The 18,794-nt window shown below is 33.7% G+C and overlaps 2 protein-coding genes across 2 annotated transcripts; both read right to left on the bottom strand.

Annotated features, from left to right (window-relative positions):
- Positions 1-641: 641 nt before the first annotated feature.
- On the bottom strand, positions 642-2,555 carry LOC144448517 (uronyl 2-sulfotransferase-like). The gene is made up of 2 exons (XM_078138785.1): positions 2,432-2,555; positions 642-1,834 (listed from the first exon to the last, which is right to left on the bottom strand). The coding sequence occupies exon 2, from the start codon at positions 1,794-1,796 to the stop codon at positions 756-758; it is 1,041 nt and encodes a 346-aa protein (XP_077994911.1). The 5' UTR covers positions 1,797-1,834; positions 2,432-2,555; the 3' UTR covers positions 642-755.
- Positions 2,556-5,861: 3,306 nt separating this feature from the next.
- On the bottom strand, positions 5,862-18,748 carry LOC144448349 (xylosyl- and glucuronyltransferase LARGE1-like). Its single transcript, XM_078138555.1, has 17 exons — positions 18,475-18,748; positions 16,839-16,930; positions 15,955-16,129; positions 14,746-14,816; positions 13,898-14,149; positions 13,179-13,262; positions 12,487-12,705; positions 11,760-11,858; positions 11,068-11,161; positions 10,130-10,260; positions 9,702-9,817; positions 8,470-8,515; positions 8,082-8,191; positions 7,521-7,593; positions 7,131-7,258; positions 6,775-6,873; positions 5,862-6,422 (listed from the first exon to the last, which is right to left on the bottom strand). The coding sequence occupies exons 1-17, from the start codon at positions 18,602-18,604 to the stop codon at positions 6,338-6,340; spliced, it is 2,004 nt and encodes a 667-aa protein (XP_077994681.1). The 5' UTR covers positions 18,605-18,748; the 3' UTR covers positions 5,862-6,337.
- Positions 18,749-18,794: the final 46 nt, after the last annotated feature.

The following is an 18,794-nucleotide window of genomic DNA, read 5'->3' as shown; positions in this document are numbered from 1 at the left end:
GTGTGTTGTGTCATGTTGTAATGAGTTGCGTTGTAGTGTGTTGTGTCATGTTGTAATGAGTTGTGTTGTAGTGTGTTGTGTCATGTTGTAATGAGTTGTGTTGTAGTGTGTTGTGTCATGTTGTAATGAGTTGTGTTGTAGTGTGTTGTGTCATGTTTTATGAGTTGTGTTGTAGTGTGTTGTGTCATGTTGTAATGAGTTGCGTTGTAGTGTGTTGTGTCATGTTGTAATGAGTTGTGTTGTAGTGTGTTGTGTCATGTTTTATGAGTTGTGTTGTAGTGTGTTGTGTCATGTTGTAATCAGTTATTGCTGATCAAAGTGAGACTGCATCATATTGTATTTATTAACATTAAATCAAGTTTTCTTTTTGTCGTATATAGTTTGATTTATCGTGTAGTATAAGATATAAATTACTCTGAAATATGTAATGAAGTTAAGACATTGATTTTTAATTGGTCATTGCTCACAATTGAAAACAAGTTACCCCAGAAATATTCACAGCGTTTGTGGGTTGTATGTAATGCGTACACAAGTATGCCAAAATAAAGAGGCAAGGCAAATGATATAAAAGAAAACAAGAACAAAATTTTATTTAATTATGTAACACATAAGATATGCACCATACAGAAGCATTAACGGTATTCAAAATTAGTATTCATTGTACATGGTGAAAATCAAAACATTCGAACTATAAAGTATTTTTGTTTATATTTTGATTACTTATTTAATCTCATGAAGTCAGTCGTCATTGACTTTTAGTTGATCAGGTCCTGTTTTAAAGTAGCCATCCTCTCTTTAACAAATTCATAAAATTCATATTCCAGAGCCAACCGGCCCTTCATTTTTGTCAAAGCTTGTTCAGAAGGGGGTACACCCGGAAACGATTTGAACTGATCAACTATACCAGAGCTTACTATGGCTTTGTAAACCCTAGAAGCACCGTGGAAATATTGTGGTAGAAGGGCTTCTAAAACTTGAAATGTAGTATTCATTTCTTCAAGAACACCAACAAATTTAAAGTTTTCGATGACATTTTTCTTTGCAGTCTCTAAAGCCCATTTATTTGGCACTCTGCATCCGGCACTCTGGCCACAGAAGTACGGGATGACACGAAAGACATTCTTTAGACTACACTCGGGTTGATTTTTAGTTACACACTCATCAAACCCGGGTTTTGATGATGTATCGGTGGCGTTAGGTCTAGTTCCGATGTCACCATACCGCTTGAAGTAGTACAAGGATATGATGCGACGTAAAGGGTCACGAATAAGGCTGACCCAAGCCGGTTGCTTAGACCCAAATCGTGGAAAATGTACGTAATGTACTGAACGTTCATAAACAAATGGTGTTCTTTGTTTGTTGACGTCATGGACCAACGCTTTCTGGTCTTCTAGGCCCATATACTTTAGGGCCCAGTCATCACTGGTAATCAAACTATAATTGTATTTTCTACCAAGTCTCTCCATGACTCGTATTAACGTCCGACTTCCTGTTCTTTCAATTCGGTTAAAAATTATACTGCTTTCTGACCAAGAAAGATTGGTAAATTGAAGCACTGGTTGAAGGTCATCTTCAATAGAATCTCTTATGGATTTTGAATCTCCAAAACCTGATCCTCCAGCATTAATCACTAATCCGTCGTATACTCGAGCAAGATTAGCCAAGGAGAAGTAAACCGAGAACAAAATAACTGTTGCCACAGCAACGATGGAACATCGTTTGTACATAAAATACAGGACCATTCTTGTTTTGGCATTGTTAAGGAAGGGTTGGTAGAATCGAAGATCCAGCTTCATTTTTAGTATTTGTTCTTTCGATGATTATGTGGAGATTCCTGGCAACAACAACAACAAAAACAGAACGTAGTGGTTGATTAGTGTGTATTTGAGTATCAAATATTGCAGACGAGGCATTTCACAGGAAATATGTGATCAAATATGGCGGACAATCAAATATTGTAATCGTGTGCGGTCAGTGAATGCGCGCATGGGCAGTGTGTAGTTTTGAATGCAATGAAGCATGAACCCGCGAGATATATATTACATGTCAAATAACATTCGGAAAATAGCTTAATAACGAAAGTTCAGTATGTAGGCGCATTTCTGTTAACAATAATGAATGGTAGGTATTAACAAACACGTCCACACCATTTTATTGGAGGTTTCATGTTAAATCAATGTTTTTACATCACGGAGGTATTAATAATGAATAACAAATAACATGAATCTGTGTGTTAAACTATTAACTTCAACAATTTCATAAAACCTAATTAAAAAACATATTTAAGCTCCTTCGGTGAAAGGAGTGATTGTGTCACCAAAACGTTTATGAATACATTATTTTAGTCTAATCACGCAGACAACGTCCGCCATTTTATGGTTGTAATTTTGAATAGGTTTTTGAAGCCATGCAGACGGGTATCGTCACTCACCTGTCTTTCTGACTTTCCCTTCTTCAGTATGAATCGTTAATAGACAGTAACCTCCATATTGAACTCTTTCGCAATCATCACGATAAAATAATTCTCGATGATTACGTTCGCGACTCGTTTAGGCGGCCTTCATTTGCATATTGTGTGTTTAGTAAATTTCCATATATGGGCAGTAGCAGCTGACGCCTCAACATGTTTTCTGTCTTCTTTGTGTGTTGTAAATAAATCTCTCTAGCCATACATGCAAACACCGTTCGGGTTAGGTTTTATTCGACATGTTAAAAACCCATGATTAGTTAGGTCGATCACAGTGACCTTGCATAGAGTTAAACTAGATATTTATACTATAGTTTATGAGAGGATTCTCGGTCTTAAAGAGAAAATAATATCAACTTTTGAAAATGTTTATTAATTTTACAAACATATTGATTATGTTAATGAATTAAAACGAACTGACTCTAATTTTAGCTTTGATATCTGAACTTTATTGGTCATTGGGTAAATAGAAAGCATTTCCATATTAAGATGGGATTTTTATTTTGTCAAGAAATCGCAGCAATTACCCTATCGTGACATATAAGCACATAATTATGTCCGTGAACTTCCTTGATGTCATACATTGCGATATGTATCTGTTAAGTGTCACTTCGAACTTTTTAAAGGCCAGTGTTTCACACCGACCTCAGATTCTCACAGGGCATTTATCTTATCAGTGGAGGTATACGAATTGCATAATTAAATTTATTTGATTTTATTTTCTATTTAATATTTTGGACCACTTTTTCTTTGTCTCTACCAGACAACTAATTTTCTCACCTCAGTGTTAATCCTGATTTTGACTTGGACTCTTGGACTTTACTTTGAAATTTGTTTTTACAAAAACAATGTTATCTTGGTATGTATGTATGTATGTATGTATGTATGTATGTATGTATGTATGTATGTATGTATGTATGTATGGATGCATGTATATGTATGTATGTATGTATGTATGTATGTATGTATGTATGTATGTATGTATGTCTGTCTGTCTGTCTGTCTGTCTGTCTGTCTGTCTGTCTGTCTGTCTGTCTGTCTGTCTGTCTGTCTGTCTGTCTGTGTGTGTGTGTGTGTGTGTGCGTTTTGCTTTAAGATTTTACTATAGCTGTCACATGCATGTACTTCAGTCAGTTGATTTCTCTCACAAAAATTCTGTAAATTACAGACACTGACGCGTAATCGTAAGCGGTATGCAAAAGTTACATTGGTTAGATTTATTAGCCAACGATGTAACTTTTTAAAGTAATTTTGGTAATGACCCACAAATTGAAAATGATGATCTCGATGTCGCATTAACAGAAACAGTAATACTTCGCCTTAAATAGTTTGAATAATCAGACAGCTTGCAATGTTATAAAAATAATACAATGCAGGGCTGTGAAAAGATGTAACCTGATTAATGGACGTTCAAGCTGTTCCCGATTTAACAATTCTCGTTTCCTAACCCATTAGTTCAATGCGAGAATCACCAACGAAAACAGTTTTTCATTACAGTATTATCCGCGGGTTGGTCGCACCATCTTGTAACAAACCTGTAAAGTTTCTGAGCTTAAAAGACACCGTCTTTGTTTCCGATGGGAATATTTATTTAATCATTTAAAGATACATTTACGTCCATAGATTGTTGACTACTAAACTCGGTACAGATGTTACAAATTCTATCTGTCGTTTAGGCTTTTTTAACAATCGAATTTGTGCAGCGGAAATCCTCTCACCAGCTGACGACGCAATACCATGTGTAGACGGCGTGATTTCAACGTTAGTAACATCCGTCAACAGCGTGGTTGTCCGGGCATTATGGCATGTATCAGATGAAGTTAACAACCAGTTTGATAAAATAGAAAATAGTTATAAAATGTGATAAATGTTTCTGGAAAATATTTTTAAAAAACCTACTCAATATACAAATTGTGATGATTTTTAATGTTGTCCGTGATTTTAAGATTTTTATCTCCTTATTTTCGAAAATATAGCTGACCCTTGACCTTTGGTATATTTAGACATACGATGACACTGGAGGCCATTTAGTATGAGTAAAACATTACTAACTGAAAATAAACGTTCTTTGACTTACAGATGAACTATAACGCTGCTATATTAGATACAACCTATACTTCCCACATGTATTTGAGAAGAGGGCGCTAGTTGAAACGACATTGGTCACCGACCTTTCGCCATCACGTGTATCGTTCATTGCATACTTTCAAAACATCTTCACTATTACTTCAATTACACATTACAAGACAGATACAAACAATCAAAGTGTATGTATGTAGGAAGATAGATAGATAGATAGATAGATAGATAGATAGATAGATAGATAGATAGATAGATAGATAGATAGATAGATAGATAGATAAGTAGGTAGAGGTAGGTAGGTAGGTAGATAGGTAGATAGATACCAGACGACCGATAGATTGATAGATAGATAGACAGATAGATATATAAATATATACTAGGAGACTGACAGATTGGTTGATTGATTGATAGATTGACAGATAGACAAGTAGATAGATAAATAGATGGATACTCAGACAACGAACATAAAACCAAAAGTATTAAAAGTTGTTCAAAACAACGTTTCCTCGTATTTCTTTGTCGTTCTTTAATATTTTAGTCATGAACATTTGTAAAACATGTGCATCGAATCTGTCGAGTTTATTTTTTCTATAATTCAAAAAAATGATATTAATAACATTTTAAAATATTTTTTTTTGTGTAATTTAAAATTTGTCATTTTGTTCGAAATGTGTAGGTTCAATTAAATCCCTCTTAGAGAATGAGATTGATAATGAAATTTCCGTTAATCGAGGGCAGATTAAGTTAATAGTGCTTTCAAATGTAACGTGTGACCCTAGAAGGAATGAATGTCAGTCCGTTATTGAAAATTTGATAGCTAGATTAGTGATTGTAGATTACTTCCAAATTTTGATTGATATAATATCCAATTTAATATACCAAGTGAAGCGTCATCGAGTCTTTGGATTGCAATACTTGTGTTATGTAGAGGTTGACCTGTGACAGAAATAAAAGCACCGGGAATTTTACATACATACATACATACATACATACATACATACATACATACATACATACATACACACATACATATATACACACATACATACATACATACATACATACATACATACATACATACATACATACATACGTACGTACGTACGTACATACACATGTCATGATACGGTAAATTGACCTCAGTAGCACAAGGTCAAACATATACTATATTTAAGACGGTATTGCATCAGAAATTTTGTATGTGCAGCTGTCACTGGAATAAAAATAAAAACAATATAACAGGAACATGTACCTATTTTGTAACAAAACATAAATTTTATTACTTATTTAGTTCAATACAAACTCTTCCTGTATTTCAGCTGATGATATTAATTTACACAGATAGATCTGTGCTGCTGTTCAATGTGGTGACACATGTAATAGTATCCAGGAAGTTTGCGCATTTAAACCTCCATATTTAGTATTTTGTTCACAACGCTATAGTCTCCTGTCCATTTGATATACTTGATGTTATACGTTTATTTGTATATATATTGTTTTCAGTTATTTATTTATATTTCCCCTTGTCAATCTATCGGTGCACCATTGTATATTCTCTGAATGATCGACATGGGTTCATTGATGTCACAATTGTATAGTATTTGCTGTAGTATATTTATTACATTAATTCTCATCTAACAGTCACAGCTGTGTGTTCCGATTGCCTTTCGCATTAACTGGACGGTTCAGCTCACAACTCGATTTCCCGTATGTGCGTCTAGTTATAAGACAGTATATTATGATGATAGTATTTTCGGTCATGAAGAAGGAAATAACTGACTGTCCGTGTCATCTCTCGCCTTCTGCTACTTCTGTTTGTCTATTTTCTTCCATGAACGTTTTCAGAAATCTTGACGTTAAGCGATAAACACACCTACAGAATACAGAAGGAAGAGAAAAAATATCATCATCATCATCATCATCATCATCATCATCAATAATAATAACAGCAGCAACAATAAAACAACAACAACAACAACAACAACAACAACAACAAGAGTGAATTACTCTCAACTATTATAATCCGTATTTTCAATATCAAGTTAGTGTATCTATTCTGTTTGTGTTGAATAGTGACGTCATAACTACTCAGTTCGGAATTATTCTAAATCCTCTTCTTGTCTTCTGTTTATTCGACATTTAAGTGAACACATCTACAGCAGACAATATTTATATCACATCAGCTGACATATTCACATTCTGTATTTAACCTTGTACTGACTTACCATCTATAGTTTGCATCCGCTGACCATAACTTTTTACTTGAACTTGGCCAATGAGGCATATGTACCATGAAGGTATTTGGAGACACAGATAGGCTGTAACTGAAAAAAACGATAATGTATGTGTTAGTCTCGGTAGGTCTATTAGTTAACATTAGATAATGATTTTACAGTGAATATTAAAACTTGTAATAACTTGTATTACCAGCTTTAGGTTATCAAATCATGCCTACATATAGAGGTCACACAATCAGGTTAGCAACAAATGTAAGTAACACATTTAGTATTGTTTTGAAACAGTTCTACAATATGTCTGTGACAATTAAGCAAACAAGAACTATACAAATCCAACTGCTTACCCAAGAACTTTTAGCATTTGAGTGTAAATAATTTTATCTCTTCCCATTCCCGAAAATAAAAGAGGAAATTCTGGAAGTCCAGCCTTACTGAGAACAAGGTAAGGTTCATAGCCTAGCTGCCAGTTTACCTGTAAAATGGAGAAAACATAATTATCAGAACTACAGCGGTTGAACACTGAATGCGAGATTTAGTTCCCGATTGGTTCAAGCGTTTGCCACCGCTTTAGGCTACAGTCTTTGTTGCATCTACGTATTTGCATCGAAGCATGTATTCAATATTTAAATCAAAATCTATCAGTGTATCTGTCTGGAACAAACGTGTACTCTATGTTTTCAATATTGCTATGATTATCATTCGTTGTTTTGATAGCAATAAACATAACCATTTACCGAATATGGTGCATTTGTATTCGTCCATCTTGTAAAATTGGTTGCTTCGTGGCCTTTGGCAAAATCTAAAGAACTGCAAAGAAACATTCGTTACTCTATTTATGGTATAATATTTTTAAAAATCTAGACAAAATGAAAGTGTAACAGCCTGATTGAATATAAACTGTATATTCTATTTATGGTATGTTTCAAAGAGATTATTTAGTCGTACATATGATTTATTAACTTGTTCTCTTCTGTGTATTTGCATAAATGAGTTAAAGGGACACTTAGAAAAAAAGGTTTACAATTTAGGCGTGAAAAACTGTTGCCTGGCAGAGCTTTTCGAAAAGGTTGGTTCTGATCACAAAAGGAAATCCGATGTAATCCTCATGGCTCCACTGATAAGATAACACTAATGCGATAACGTTCGATTTGTTTCATACAACAGCTGGCCTTTTTTCAAACGTTTGAATTGCTTGAAAGAGATGACGTTATTCTTGGCGGTCAACTCTCATACAGCCATAGTAGTTATTGTGTGTAATGTGGATTTAATTAAGAAGAATTATAAAACATACTTACTGGAAAAATCGTAGCTTGTTTTCTGAATAAAATCGTACGAGTTCGTTCTTGTTCTTTGGGACATATGACAGGTTTAGATTATCTGTCTCAAAAGCAGGAACAACAATAGCCTACAAATCAAATATGTGTTATGAACTGTTTTAACTGTTATCGTCTGCAATATGCATATATTACTCAGGATTATGTCGAATATAATCCGTTCTTATTTATCAATAAGAACGTGTCAAATATGGGTATGAACCACACAGATCTATACATGCAGAACACTCATTCATTACGATTGGATTACCTTCACAAGAATCACTGACACTTCTTAGATTCGTTAGTTAATAAAAGGCTTGACAAATTTAGATTTGTGAGACCATTATATTCTTAAAGTGTACCTTACCTGGTTACCAGTTTCTTCTGATTTCAGTAAATAGTTAAGTCGACGTCTGTGAACATAACAGGAATTCAATAATGATATCAATTGTAAATTGATTTATCGATCTAAGGAACATCGATAAAAGAAAATATGTTTCGCCGGTTTACATTAAATATAACAGAATTAATATTCGTTTGTCTCCATGTCATTTCTCCATATATGGCTACAATACGTTCTCGATCATGTGCAGATAGGGGAGGGGGGGGGGGGTCGAACTATACATCACTTTAATGAACATAATGGATGATTGGTAATCAGTAATAGGATCTGGTAGATCTAAGAAAATGATGTAAACTCCTTCAGTGTCAATATCTTTGTTATTGATATTTGCAAATTGGTTGAAATTGTCGTAGAGATCGAGAGTATAAAAAAGTTGGATGTAGCCATAGTGACATTACTAGTGTGCATGGCCGGCAACCATTTCACTCATCTCACTCTGAACTTTGGCTTCTCAAGTTACTATATCACAGCCCCGTTTTGAGATCTAAACCAATCAAACCGAATTTGTCATCAACCTTTGTGTTCTCTACTCATTGGTAATAAAGACTCTTCAAAAACATTATATGCGAATCTCAAAGTGGCCATATGGATGAGAATTTGGTATTTATTTTGGATTTTTATTTTATAAAACAGCTTCACCATGTTTTTCTACTTGAAAAAATAATGTGAAATAACATATACCAAGTCCATGTTCATAACTCAATACATTGCAAAAAGATGCAAAACGTGCGTTTGTTATTGTATATACAATAACAAACATTTTACACATTGTTTAATCTTTTGCAGTTTATTGAGTTGCAAACATAGACTTGGCAAATGTTATTTCACATTATTTTTTAAGTAGAAAAACATAGTGAAGCTGTTTTATAAAATAAAAATCCAAAATAAACACCAAATTCTCATCCATATGGCCACTTCAAGATATCATGTCTAATTAAAAATGTAACAGAGGAAAGCAAAATTAGCCATCCTTATATTCTTATTGCTTTCATGTAGCTGTGTTTGCATTGTTTTGGACATCTTATATTATCCAAGTCATATTAGAAGTGTTTGCCCATTCTTATTAGGAAGCAATGACGTGGATAGTCGTTCCATTCCACAACTAATAGTATTTTAAGATTTAAGACCCGAAATGTAACATTGAACTTGAACCACTAATCACAATGTTGCAAATCAATGGACCGTCATGTACATACCTGAGGTCTTCATATGTGGTGGGTTTATAAAGGAAGTCAATCTCACTAATGTAAATGAAAGGTGTCCTTACTTCTTTCAGTGCAATATTCCTCATGTGATTAAAGGGGTATTGTTTCTGTAAAAAGTAGCAACATACTAGATACGTCATGTCCTTAGCAAAATGACTCAAAATACCACGTATGCTCCTCTAATCGCAAAACAAAACAACTAGATTTTAATGATGATCTCCAAAAATATGATATACTAGCTACGAAAATGACAATCTCGCATACGTTATTGTATCAATCTGTATATTAATCCATTCTTGTTAATGTTTAGTATAACATATATGATACCAACATATAAGAGTATTCATATTACACCCCCCCCCCCACCAAAAAAATCACATGAACTATCTTACGTTCTAGTCTATAACATTAAGACTTACCAATTCTCTGTCATGAAAACCAATGTGGACTGCAATGTCTTGTCGTGATCTTAAAGTTCGTGATTCAGTTACGAACTTGAGTACATCATGGGCCTGGCGATCATTTGCATACACAGCTATACTTATCGGACCTATAGTATAATGTATAACAGAATATAGAAAAAATACAGAACTGTATGTCGCTGATTATGGATGATTGTAATTATAATGTGTTGTCATTAATTAAGTAAACCTAAAAAAAAAACAATCGAATTTGCTGGCACACTGACGGTTACATAATTGGTAGATGTTTATGGAATGGTTATGGACTTGTCAGTGACTGATATGATTTATTGACTGAGAATCTATTTTAATTAAATTAATCTTTGTTTTGTTTATTTTGATGATATCCTTAGTAAGCGTACCCATCTCTATGTTACTAAGGTTTGAACCACAGTTATCGCACAGTTGTCATTATTATAATCTGAAGTAACAGTTGGTTGCATAATTTTCTAAATATTCGATATGGATATAAAGATGTTTGAGATACATTACACCATGCACGAGTCATTTAGAACAACAGATATGGCTTGTATACTCTGGTCTTTCTATCTTACGACAACGCACGTCTATGTCACTATTCTGCTGTGTTCGAAATATTAGTCAAAATGTTCAAAATTACAATTATTTCCCCTATTTTCCCTTACTGCTGCTGGTATAATTATCTCTCCAATATATATAATTATCTCTCCAATATTCTAAAAATATTTTTCTTCATTCAGCCGGAAAATACTCTTGACATTAGGGTTGAAACTACTCGTCTATCGACTCGTAGTGACATAGCCCCCTTAGGTCACTCGTTTTTTCTTTTGCTGAACGAAGACGAGTATTGGGGAATGACATCTAATTCTTTCAATAACGATACTTCGATTCAATCTCATGATTATGTTCTAACTCACCTGTCCAATATATTGACACTAATTCCAACATTTGAATCAATCGATCAAAGTCTGTTTGTAAAGCTAATGTGACGTCATTTGGTGCTGTTTCCTCCTGTCAAAAAACATAATTTAAAATAAATGGTGATTTTTTTCCCTATACTTGCTGTAACACAAAGTCATATTAAAAGTCACTCTTCCTAAAGTAATGATCGTAACTATGGCAATTTTATAAACAATACATAATTTTGGTGTCATCGCCAAAGAAATCAGAACCTTAGGTGGTCATTTTGCCTGGCTTATCCCCCAGTAGTTTTCTCTATGTTTAACTCGTTTGAGAAAATGGAAGAAGTTTATTACTGTGAATTTTCCATGAGAATGAAGTATTCAAAGTAATTTATTGAAAATGTTATGGAAACATGAAAAGATGTTTGCTGAAATAACATGTTATGTATAAAATAGAATGGTACTAATATATAATATTGTCATTTAATTAAGGAGTTTATTTTTCCCAGAGATGACACTGGTAAAAATTTGGCAGATTTCTGAACAGGAAGTCTCCAACGTTCCTCCAACAACTCATTCACGTGATAAGCTTTGAATTGGTATACTTCCCAGCAATTGTCGTCTCCATTTTAATAGGGATGTCATGTGTGTCATGATATTATGAAGGTCCATAAATGATAAATGAGTTTTGTATACAATATACGTACAGGCAGATTTCCAACAAAGAATGTATGAGTTCTTAGTACCAGCTGTTCCCGTTTATAGAAGTCAGCACACACAACTTTCAAATCTCGTCGACCAACTTTCTGTAAAATAACATGTATTATGAAAATTGATTTTCCTGAAAATTTCTATTTTGTATATCTTTCATTTATTTGAATTTTATTTTTGTGACCGAAACCACAGAAAGAAATTTTCATATATAAATGATATGAGCTAAGTTACATAAATTACATTATTAGAGCGATTTAACACTATAACACATTTTACATTTTTTATAGAATATATCAAGTAATTAATGGTAGTAAGTAGCCTTTCGCCCTATCGAAAACAATAACACAAAGGTGTAAAACAAAACATTATACACCACGACGCAATAGAACGAAACACAATACATCACACCACACCACACCAAACCACACCCCATCCCATCACACTACACCACACCACACCACACCACATCCCATCCCATCATACTACACCACACCACACCACACCACACAACATAACATAACACAACACATATAACCGACTTGTTTGTTGTTTGTTGCAGTAACACTCGAAATATTTTTGGAGTATTTCAAATCCGCTCAAGGTGCTGATATATATATAAACACACACACACACACACACACACACACACACACACACACACACACACACACACACATATATATATATATATCGGTAAGAACTAGTCCAATTTGAAAATACCTGTTGTACGACGTCTTCCTGTATTTTTGGCGTGTGTTTCTGTCTTTCCAATGGTATGTTACAAGACATATTTCTATTACGTAGCAAATTACCATCCAAATCTTGTAAACTGTACAGCATTGTCTTGAAATAAAGACGTCTTTCAAATCCCATTTGACCGTCTTCTTCTATAACTGTCTTGGTATTAAAACTGAGTACCTCTGATACTTTATCAAAACACTGTGGAAATACAATAAATTAAAATTTCGACTGAATACTCCAATTGAATTTGTTTTAGAAGGTAGTAGTATAAAATTATATACTTGTGCGTAGTACTACGTTTAAAACTGTATATGTAGATTTATCTTTAGAGGTAATTAAGTCCTTTAAAGCCAAAGTGCCATACCTAAATTTGTAAAGGTTAGTCGGTCATTACAAATGTTTCTCAAAACATACTTGGTATAAGAATATAAATCACTTGCATGACCGTTGCCTTATTTCTCGTCAGTGTATAATGCATTAAGCACGAACATGCAATGAGAACTAGCATAAAGTGTGAACTGTGACGTGTTTTGTCGGGTGGTGGTGGGGGGTCGGTCGGGTTGTAGAGCAACGTTGCTTAAAATAGATTATGTTTTCAAGGAGCAATCAACCATGTAAAGATTGGTATTTAAGCCTTTCATTGTTAAAGGTAAAACATGATTGTAACATACCCTAAATGTTGTTTCAATATACCAATAACATGGTAACAAGTGTATCACCCTATTTTCATCTTCTAAGAACGATTTCCAAAGTTTCTGTAAGAAAAGGACAATTGTTGTAACAACATTTACACAACTAAAATAAGTCACTGTATACAGAGTAACAACATATACCGTCATACAAACAGTTTTCAGTGGTCATGACTTGGTTTCGAGTAACTATTTTATTATGACCCTTTTAGGGATCAAATAAAGTATTATCTTATCAGGTATATAATATAATTAAATCCCTAAAGGTCATTATAAAATATTATGCACTGAGACTCTAAATATAGGGTGTCAGTCTTTAAAGAGAAAAGGTGCACCAATTCTGAAATATTTATACGTTTTAGTCAAAAGGGAACTTGCAATCCAGACTGAGCATGCTCATCGGCAAAGGACTGTGGGATTATCTGTGGCCATCGTAATACCTAATCTGGAGCTACAGATACAATAAACCTCCCACAATGGTCAGGGTAACTATGAATTGATTATCTGTGGTTACAAACAATGTAACAAAATTGTTTACAATACTAATTGATTAGCAATTATTATCCCATTTCCCATGATGCAACATTCAATCAACATGGCGGGTTTGCAAGTTCCGTATTCAGAAGCTATAAGATATTCAATTGTTTCCTTTCTCAAAAATAAATGTAAAGATAAATGTAAGCTTAATAATATATTCTTACTTTCATAGCTGATTTTTCAGTAGCTGCTTTTCCACCGGGTTTCGTTTCCATGGCAATATCTTGTAGAACATTTAGCTTTCTTTGTCTTTCCATCTTTTCTAAATCCATCAGCATTAGTCCACGACTGTATGGGTTAGCATCCCATAATGTTCCTACTAATCCAATAAACTCACTGGCTTCAAAATGATAGATTTCATTCCAAAATATATACGGATCAGTTGTAAAGAGAGTTCGTGCTTCTGTCAATATCAACTGTGTAAGGAAACCAAGTATTGGAGTATTTGAATTATTCAATTTTGATATCATTAAGTTTTTAAAATGATAAATTACAAACTATGAACAAAACATGAATATATAGATAAATAGACAGTCATGATGATATTAACAATATTGATTATCATTATAATAATTTGCATAAAATACTATATTTTTAATATGTTGTTTTTGTTGTTGCTGTCTTTGTTTTTTGTTGTTGTTGTTGTTGTTGTTGTTGTTGTTGTTGGTGGTGGTGGTGGTGGTGGTGGTGGTGGTGTTAGCGATGATGATGATGATGATGATGATGATGATGATGATGATGATGATGAAGAAGAAGAAGAAGAAGAAGATGATGATGATGATGAGGAGGAGGAGGAGGAGGAGGAGGAGGAGGAGGCCTAGGAGGTGGAGCAATAAGCATATGAGGGAAGAAGGAGGGTTTTCAATGATTATGTTGATCGTAAAGATCTGAAGATTATGTGTTGATGTCTCCCGCTAATAAACCCCTTTTATTTTGAACAGTTTCAATAAACATAGATATAATACATATATATTTTAATAATTGATGAGAATTGTAATGTTCTAGTTCTTACCTTTGTGAAAGGTCTTGCATCACTTTTTATGAGACCAGAAAACTGTTCAGGAGAATATATATTTACATCCGCTATAAAAATGAAAAAAAAACATTTGGTAACTGTTATTGATTACAATATAAACAGAATGAAAATGGAAGACGATGTCATAGTATGATAGTTTCACACACATTCTAAGAGCAGACCCAACTTATTAGTTCTATAATCATGGTACCTCACTATTTCCTTCTTACTGGAAAGAAAAAAAAAGTTTTTGTTCGAATCCAAAGAATCTACAACACCTAAAATCATTAGTAATAAAAGCATATTGGCAAGTTATGTTTACAAATCATTTTGAATTAAAATATAGAAAAAAGTTTTCATTCCTCCAAATAAATCCATTTTGGATCAGTGTAATAATGCACAAAACATGACAATAATATTGACATAATTATCTTTATGGAAATATCTAGTTTTAGGTAATTATCATCATTACTTATTTTGACTCGTTCATTTTAGAATAGGTCAGGTTGGTCATTGTTAATCATCCATGCACCTGCATCTCGTCCTTATTAGGGGCGACATCAATAGTTCAATGTAGGATGTAAAACTAAATTCTTTTAGTTAGGCCTCAGCCTCCCCCTAACTAAATTGGCTAAAATTGAAAATATTTCAGACTCGATTTCAAATCAGTATGTAGTAGTATGTAGTGTTATAAATAAAAAAGCCAGTATGTAGTAGTATGTAGTGCTATAAATAAAAAGCCAGTATGTAGTAGTATGTAGTGCTATGAATACAAAGCCAGTATGTAGTAGTATGTAGTGCTATGAATACAAAGCCAGTATGAAGTAGTATGTAGTGCTATGAATACAAAGCCAGTATGTAGTAATATGCAATGCTATAAATAAAAAGCCAGTATGTAGTGAGGAAAAATAGTTCTTTCGTTAACACTTATTTTAGTGTCACGCATTCACTATAGCGAAACTTCTTTTATTTCCTGACTTTAAAAGAGATAAAACAAAAAATATTGGTATTTACAAGGTACAGATTACTTAAAAGTGAAATCGTTTTTGTAGGATGAAAAATAAAACGGTTCAAATCCCCACTCTCCACCACCAAAGTAAAAAAAAATAGTTTTGTAGCCTACATTGAACTATTGATCTCGCCCCATACGAGGTTGACACTTGATACAATATTGATTTAACTGGGTATTATTACAATATCTCTCACCTTGAGGTAGCCGCCATGTTGAAAACAATGTATGAAGTGTTGCATTAACCTGTTTGTCATTCACAACTAAATGAAATTGAATTGGATTGATTCGATTAAAAAGAACTGCCTTGATAAGAATACTCAGAGACCGGATCGACTCCACATCCATCACACACAACATAACATGAATAGTCTGAAAGAAAACAAGTTGAACGTATGTTATTAGAAAAACAGGTAACATTCAATTCTTACGAACACTACAAGGTTAAATCAATGGTACTACAACCCAACACCTGGGCAAAAATATCAATACCAACAACAACAACAACAACAACAACAACAACAACAACAACAACAACAACATAAACAACAGCAGTAACAAGAACAACAACGATGACGACGACGACGACAACTTGAAGAACCAGCATCAAACCAACAACATCATCATCTTCATCATTATTGTCGCTTTTCTCATCATCATCATCATCATCATCATCATCATCATCATCACCACCACCACCACCACCACCACTACCACCACCATCTTTCCTACTTATCACTTTTCTTATATAATTTGCATAATACCTTAACTCTTCTGACCTCTTGACAATGATATATAATTTATCTTATCTTTTGTGAATGAAAAGTTCTCAAGATTACGCTAAATGATATCAGCCAAATTGACTCATGAATCATGGGAAGTATAATCCTAAAGATCATGTTCTCAAAGACAATTGGAAAAGTTTTCACAGATATAATGCATATATTGCTTGATAATAAATCATGGCGAGGAAACTGGACCAGCCAGTAATGATATATACGTTTGTAAATACATACAATATGTCACAGATTTAGCCTCTGACATTGTCTGTAACTGAGGTCAAAGTTCAAAAGTGACTAACCTCACATGGCTCTGGAGTCTGGTATATAGTTCTTTTCTGTAATTCAAATTCTGTGTCTTGGTGCGATTGTCCAGTTCGATCTGTTGTCAGCACTTTAGGAATAAAGGAGTAAATAAAATAGTACATTGTGAAGAGGGTATTTTTCATAATTGCCATGCTCATCATTAAATCTAAATTCGTTTGGCCCTGTAGCTAACGTCATCGTCATAGTGTATATATACTTATGGTGATGACTGGTGAGAGGCTGGTTTTATTCAATACAGTGAGAATTAATCGGTCTGGGCATAATATAGTACATATGCATTCAAAGTTACCATAAATTATATCAGACCCTTTTACAACATAAACCCTTAGGAAATGACATTGTATATGCTATTTATAGTGAGTTTTGAATTTTAAATGTATCGAATTAACAGCCTATGGTGGTGTGATCATAAATGTATACTATATATAAATGTATTTAAGATGTATTAAAGCTACTGTTTTCTTCATTTCTCTGGTTTCAATGAATTAAGCTTTAGCACGGTATTCAGCAACATATGGCAGTTGATTAAAACCTTCGACCAATAATATCAATTTTTAATTTGTTGATATTTTGAGAAATCAGAGAACAATATAACTTTATATGTGGGGATTTATTTTAGACATGGACTGTAGTTCATCGAGTGGGCAGGGTTTTATAACAATCGACGTTTTCTGTGTTTTATGCAAATGCACTTCTATTAGTTACTATTTTAGGCTGTGGTAACATAAAGTTGATGGCACCCACATGTCAACCTTTCAATAGAGAATTAATCGCTTGGTTTGGGCATCATATAGTACATGTGCATTCAAAGTTTTCATATATCAGCCCTTTTTACATAACCCCTGAGGACATGACATTGCATATGTCATGTTTTTGAATATTAAAATGTATCGAATTAAAAATAGTGCAATGTAGGTACTTGTCTAATCATATACTTCTCAGGAAAGCATTTTATATGAATTATAAGCACCTTAATTCAACCATGTTTAATTACATTGAAGGTTTCCTGAACGTAGGTTAATTTTTGTTGGCATTATTCAATCGCATAGCAGTACTGTTTTACCTCTGACAATCCTTTGATAAGAATCGTTCAAATGCCATGCTACCAGGTTTGTCTATTTAATGGTTGCAAAATTATCAATTGACAATGAACAGGAAATGACACTCAATCTATTATACACAGTTATGTCAACCTACCATATTTAGGGTCATGTTAACAACTGCTGTCAGTGATGATCAATCATTTGAGGGTTTGTGTACACAGATACAACCAGATAGAACAATAGATATATCATTATGAGTTCCAATCACGTTTTAGAAAGGAAACACCCAAAATTTTATCTTGAGGAAAATATACTTTATTGCCAAATTCCAAAATGTAATCACAACCCTATGAATGTTTTTATAACGACTACTAAAATATGTATACATCAGCATATATTACAGTACTTCTGCTTTTCGCAACTCGGTTTACATTTTGTGTCCATCTTCCCACAATAATCTGCCCTTCTTTGCTACAGAGAGTGTATTTATGATTAGCTTACACTGTTTCAGACAAGTTAAGTAATATAACCTGCTGATGCACCATCTATTTGAATATTACATACATACCTAATAGGAAGAGAGCCAGGATAAACGTCTGAACACAAATACACACAGTAAACACTGAAAAAGTCTTCTTCGTCGCAATCATAGTTAACAAAGAAGCAAAAAACTTGATCGAGCATTTTCCAATCAACATTACAGCATAATTTTGATATCCTCTTCGCTGTGTATAACAATATTTTCAAGTGGAAATGCCTTTGAACAGATAGTCGCCATATTGGATTGTCCCATTCCAAGACTTCGACCTGGTATTTGCAGTTGCTAGGTATGATGGGATAGATTTGCAACTTCTGACGAAAGGAGTGCGGATTATGTACCAGCTGTGT

This window comes from Glandiceps talaboti, chromosome 17, assembly GCF_964340395.1.
Source record: "Glandiceps talaboti chromosome 17, keGlaTala1.1, whole genome shotgun sequence".
In the NCBI taxonomy this organism is placed as follows: Eukaryota; Metazoa; Hemichordata; class Enteropneusta; family Spengelidae; genus Glandiceps; species Glandiceps talaboti.
The sequence above is the reverse complement of the archived record's forward strand: the minus strand, read 5'-3'. Positions and strand labels throughout refer to the sequence as shown.

Coding starts and splice junctions, on each gene's coding strand:
- LOC144448517 (XM_078138785.1), bottom strand. CDS start 1,796: ATGAAGCTGGATCTTCGATTCTACCAACCCTTCCTTAACAATGCCAAA.
- LOC144448349 (XM_078138555.1), bottom strand. CDS start 18,604: ATGTTGATTGGAAAATGCTCGATCAAGTTTTTTGCTTCTTTGTTAACT. Junction 11,162..11,759: donor TCTTTGTTGGAAATCTGCCT/GTACGTATATTG, acceptor GTTTTTTGACAG/GAGGAAACAGCACCAAATGA. Junction 6,423..6,774: donor GCGGATGCAAACTATAGATG/GTAAGTCAGTAC, acceptor TGTATTCTGTAG/GTGTGTTTATCGCTTAACGT.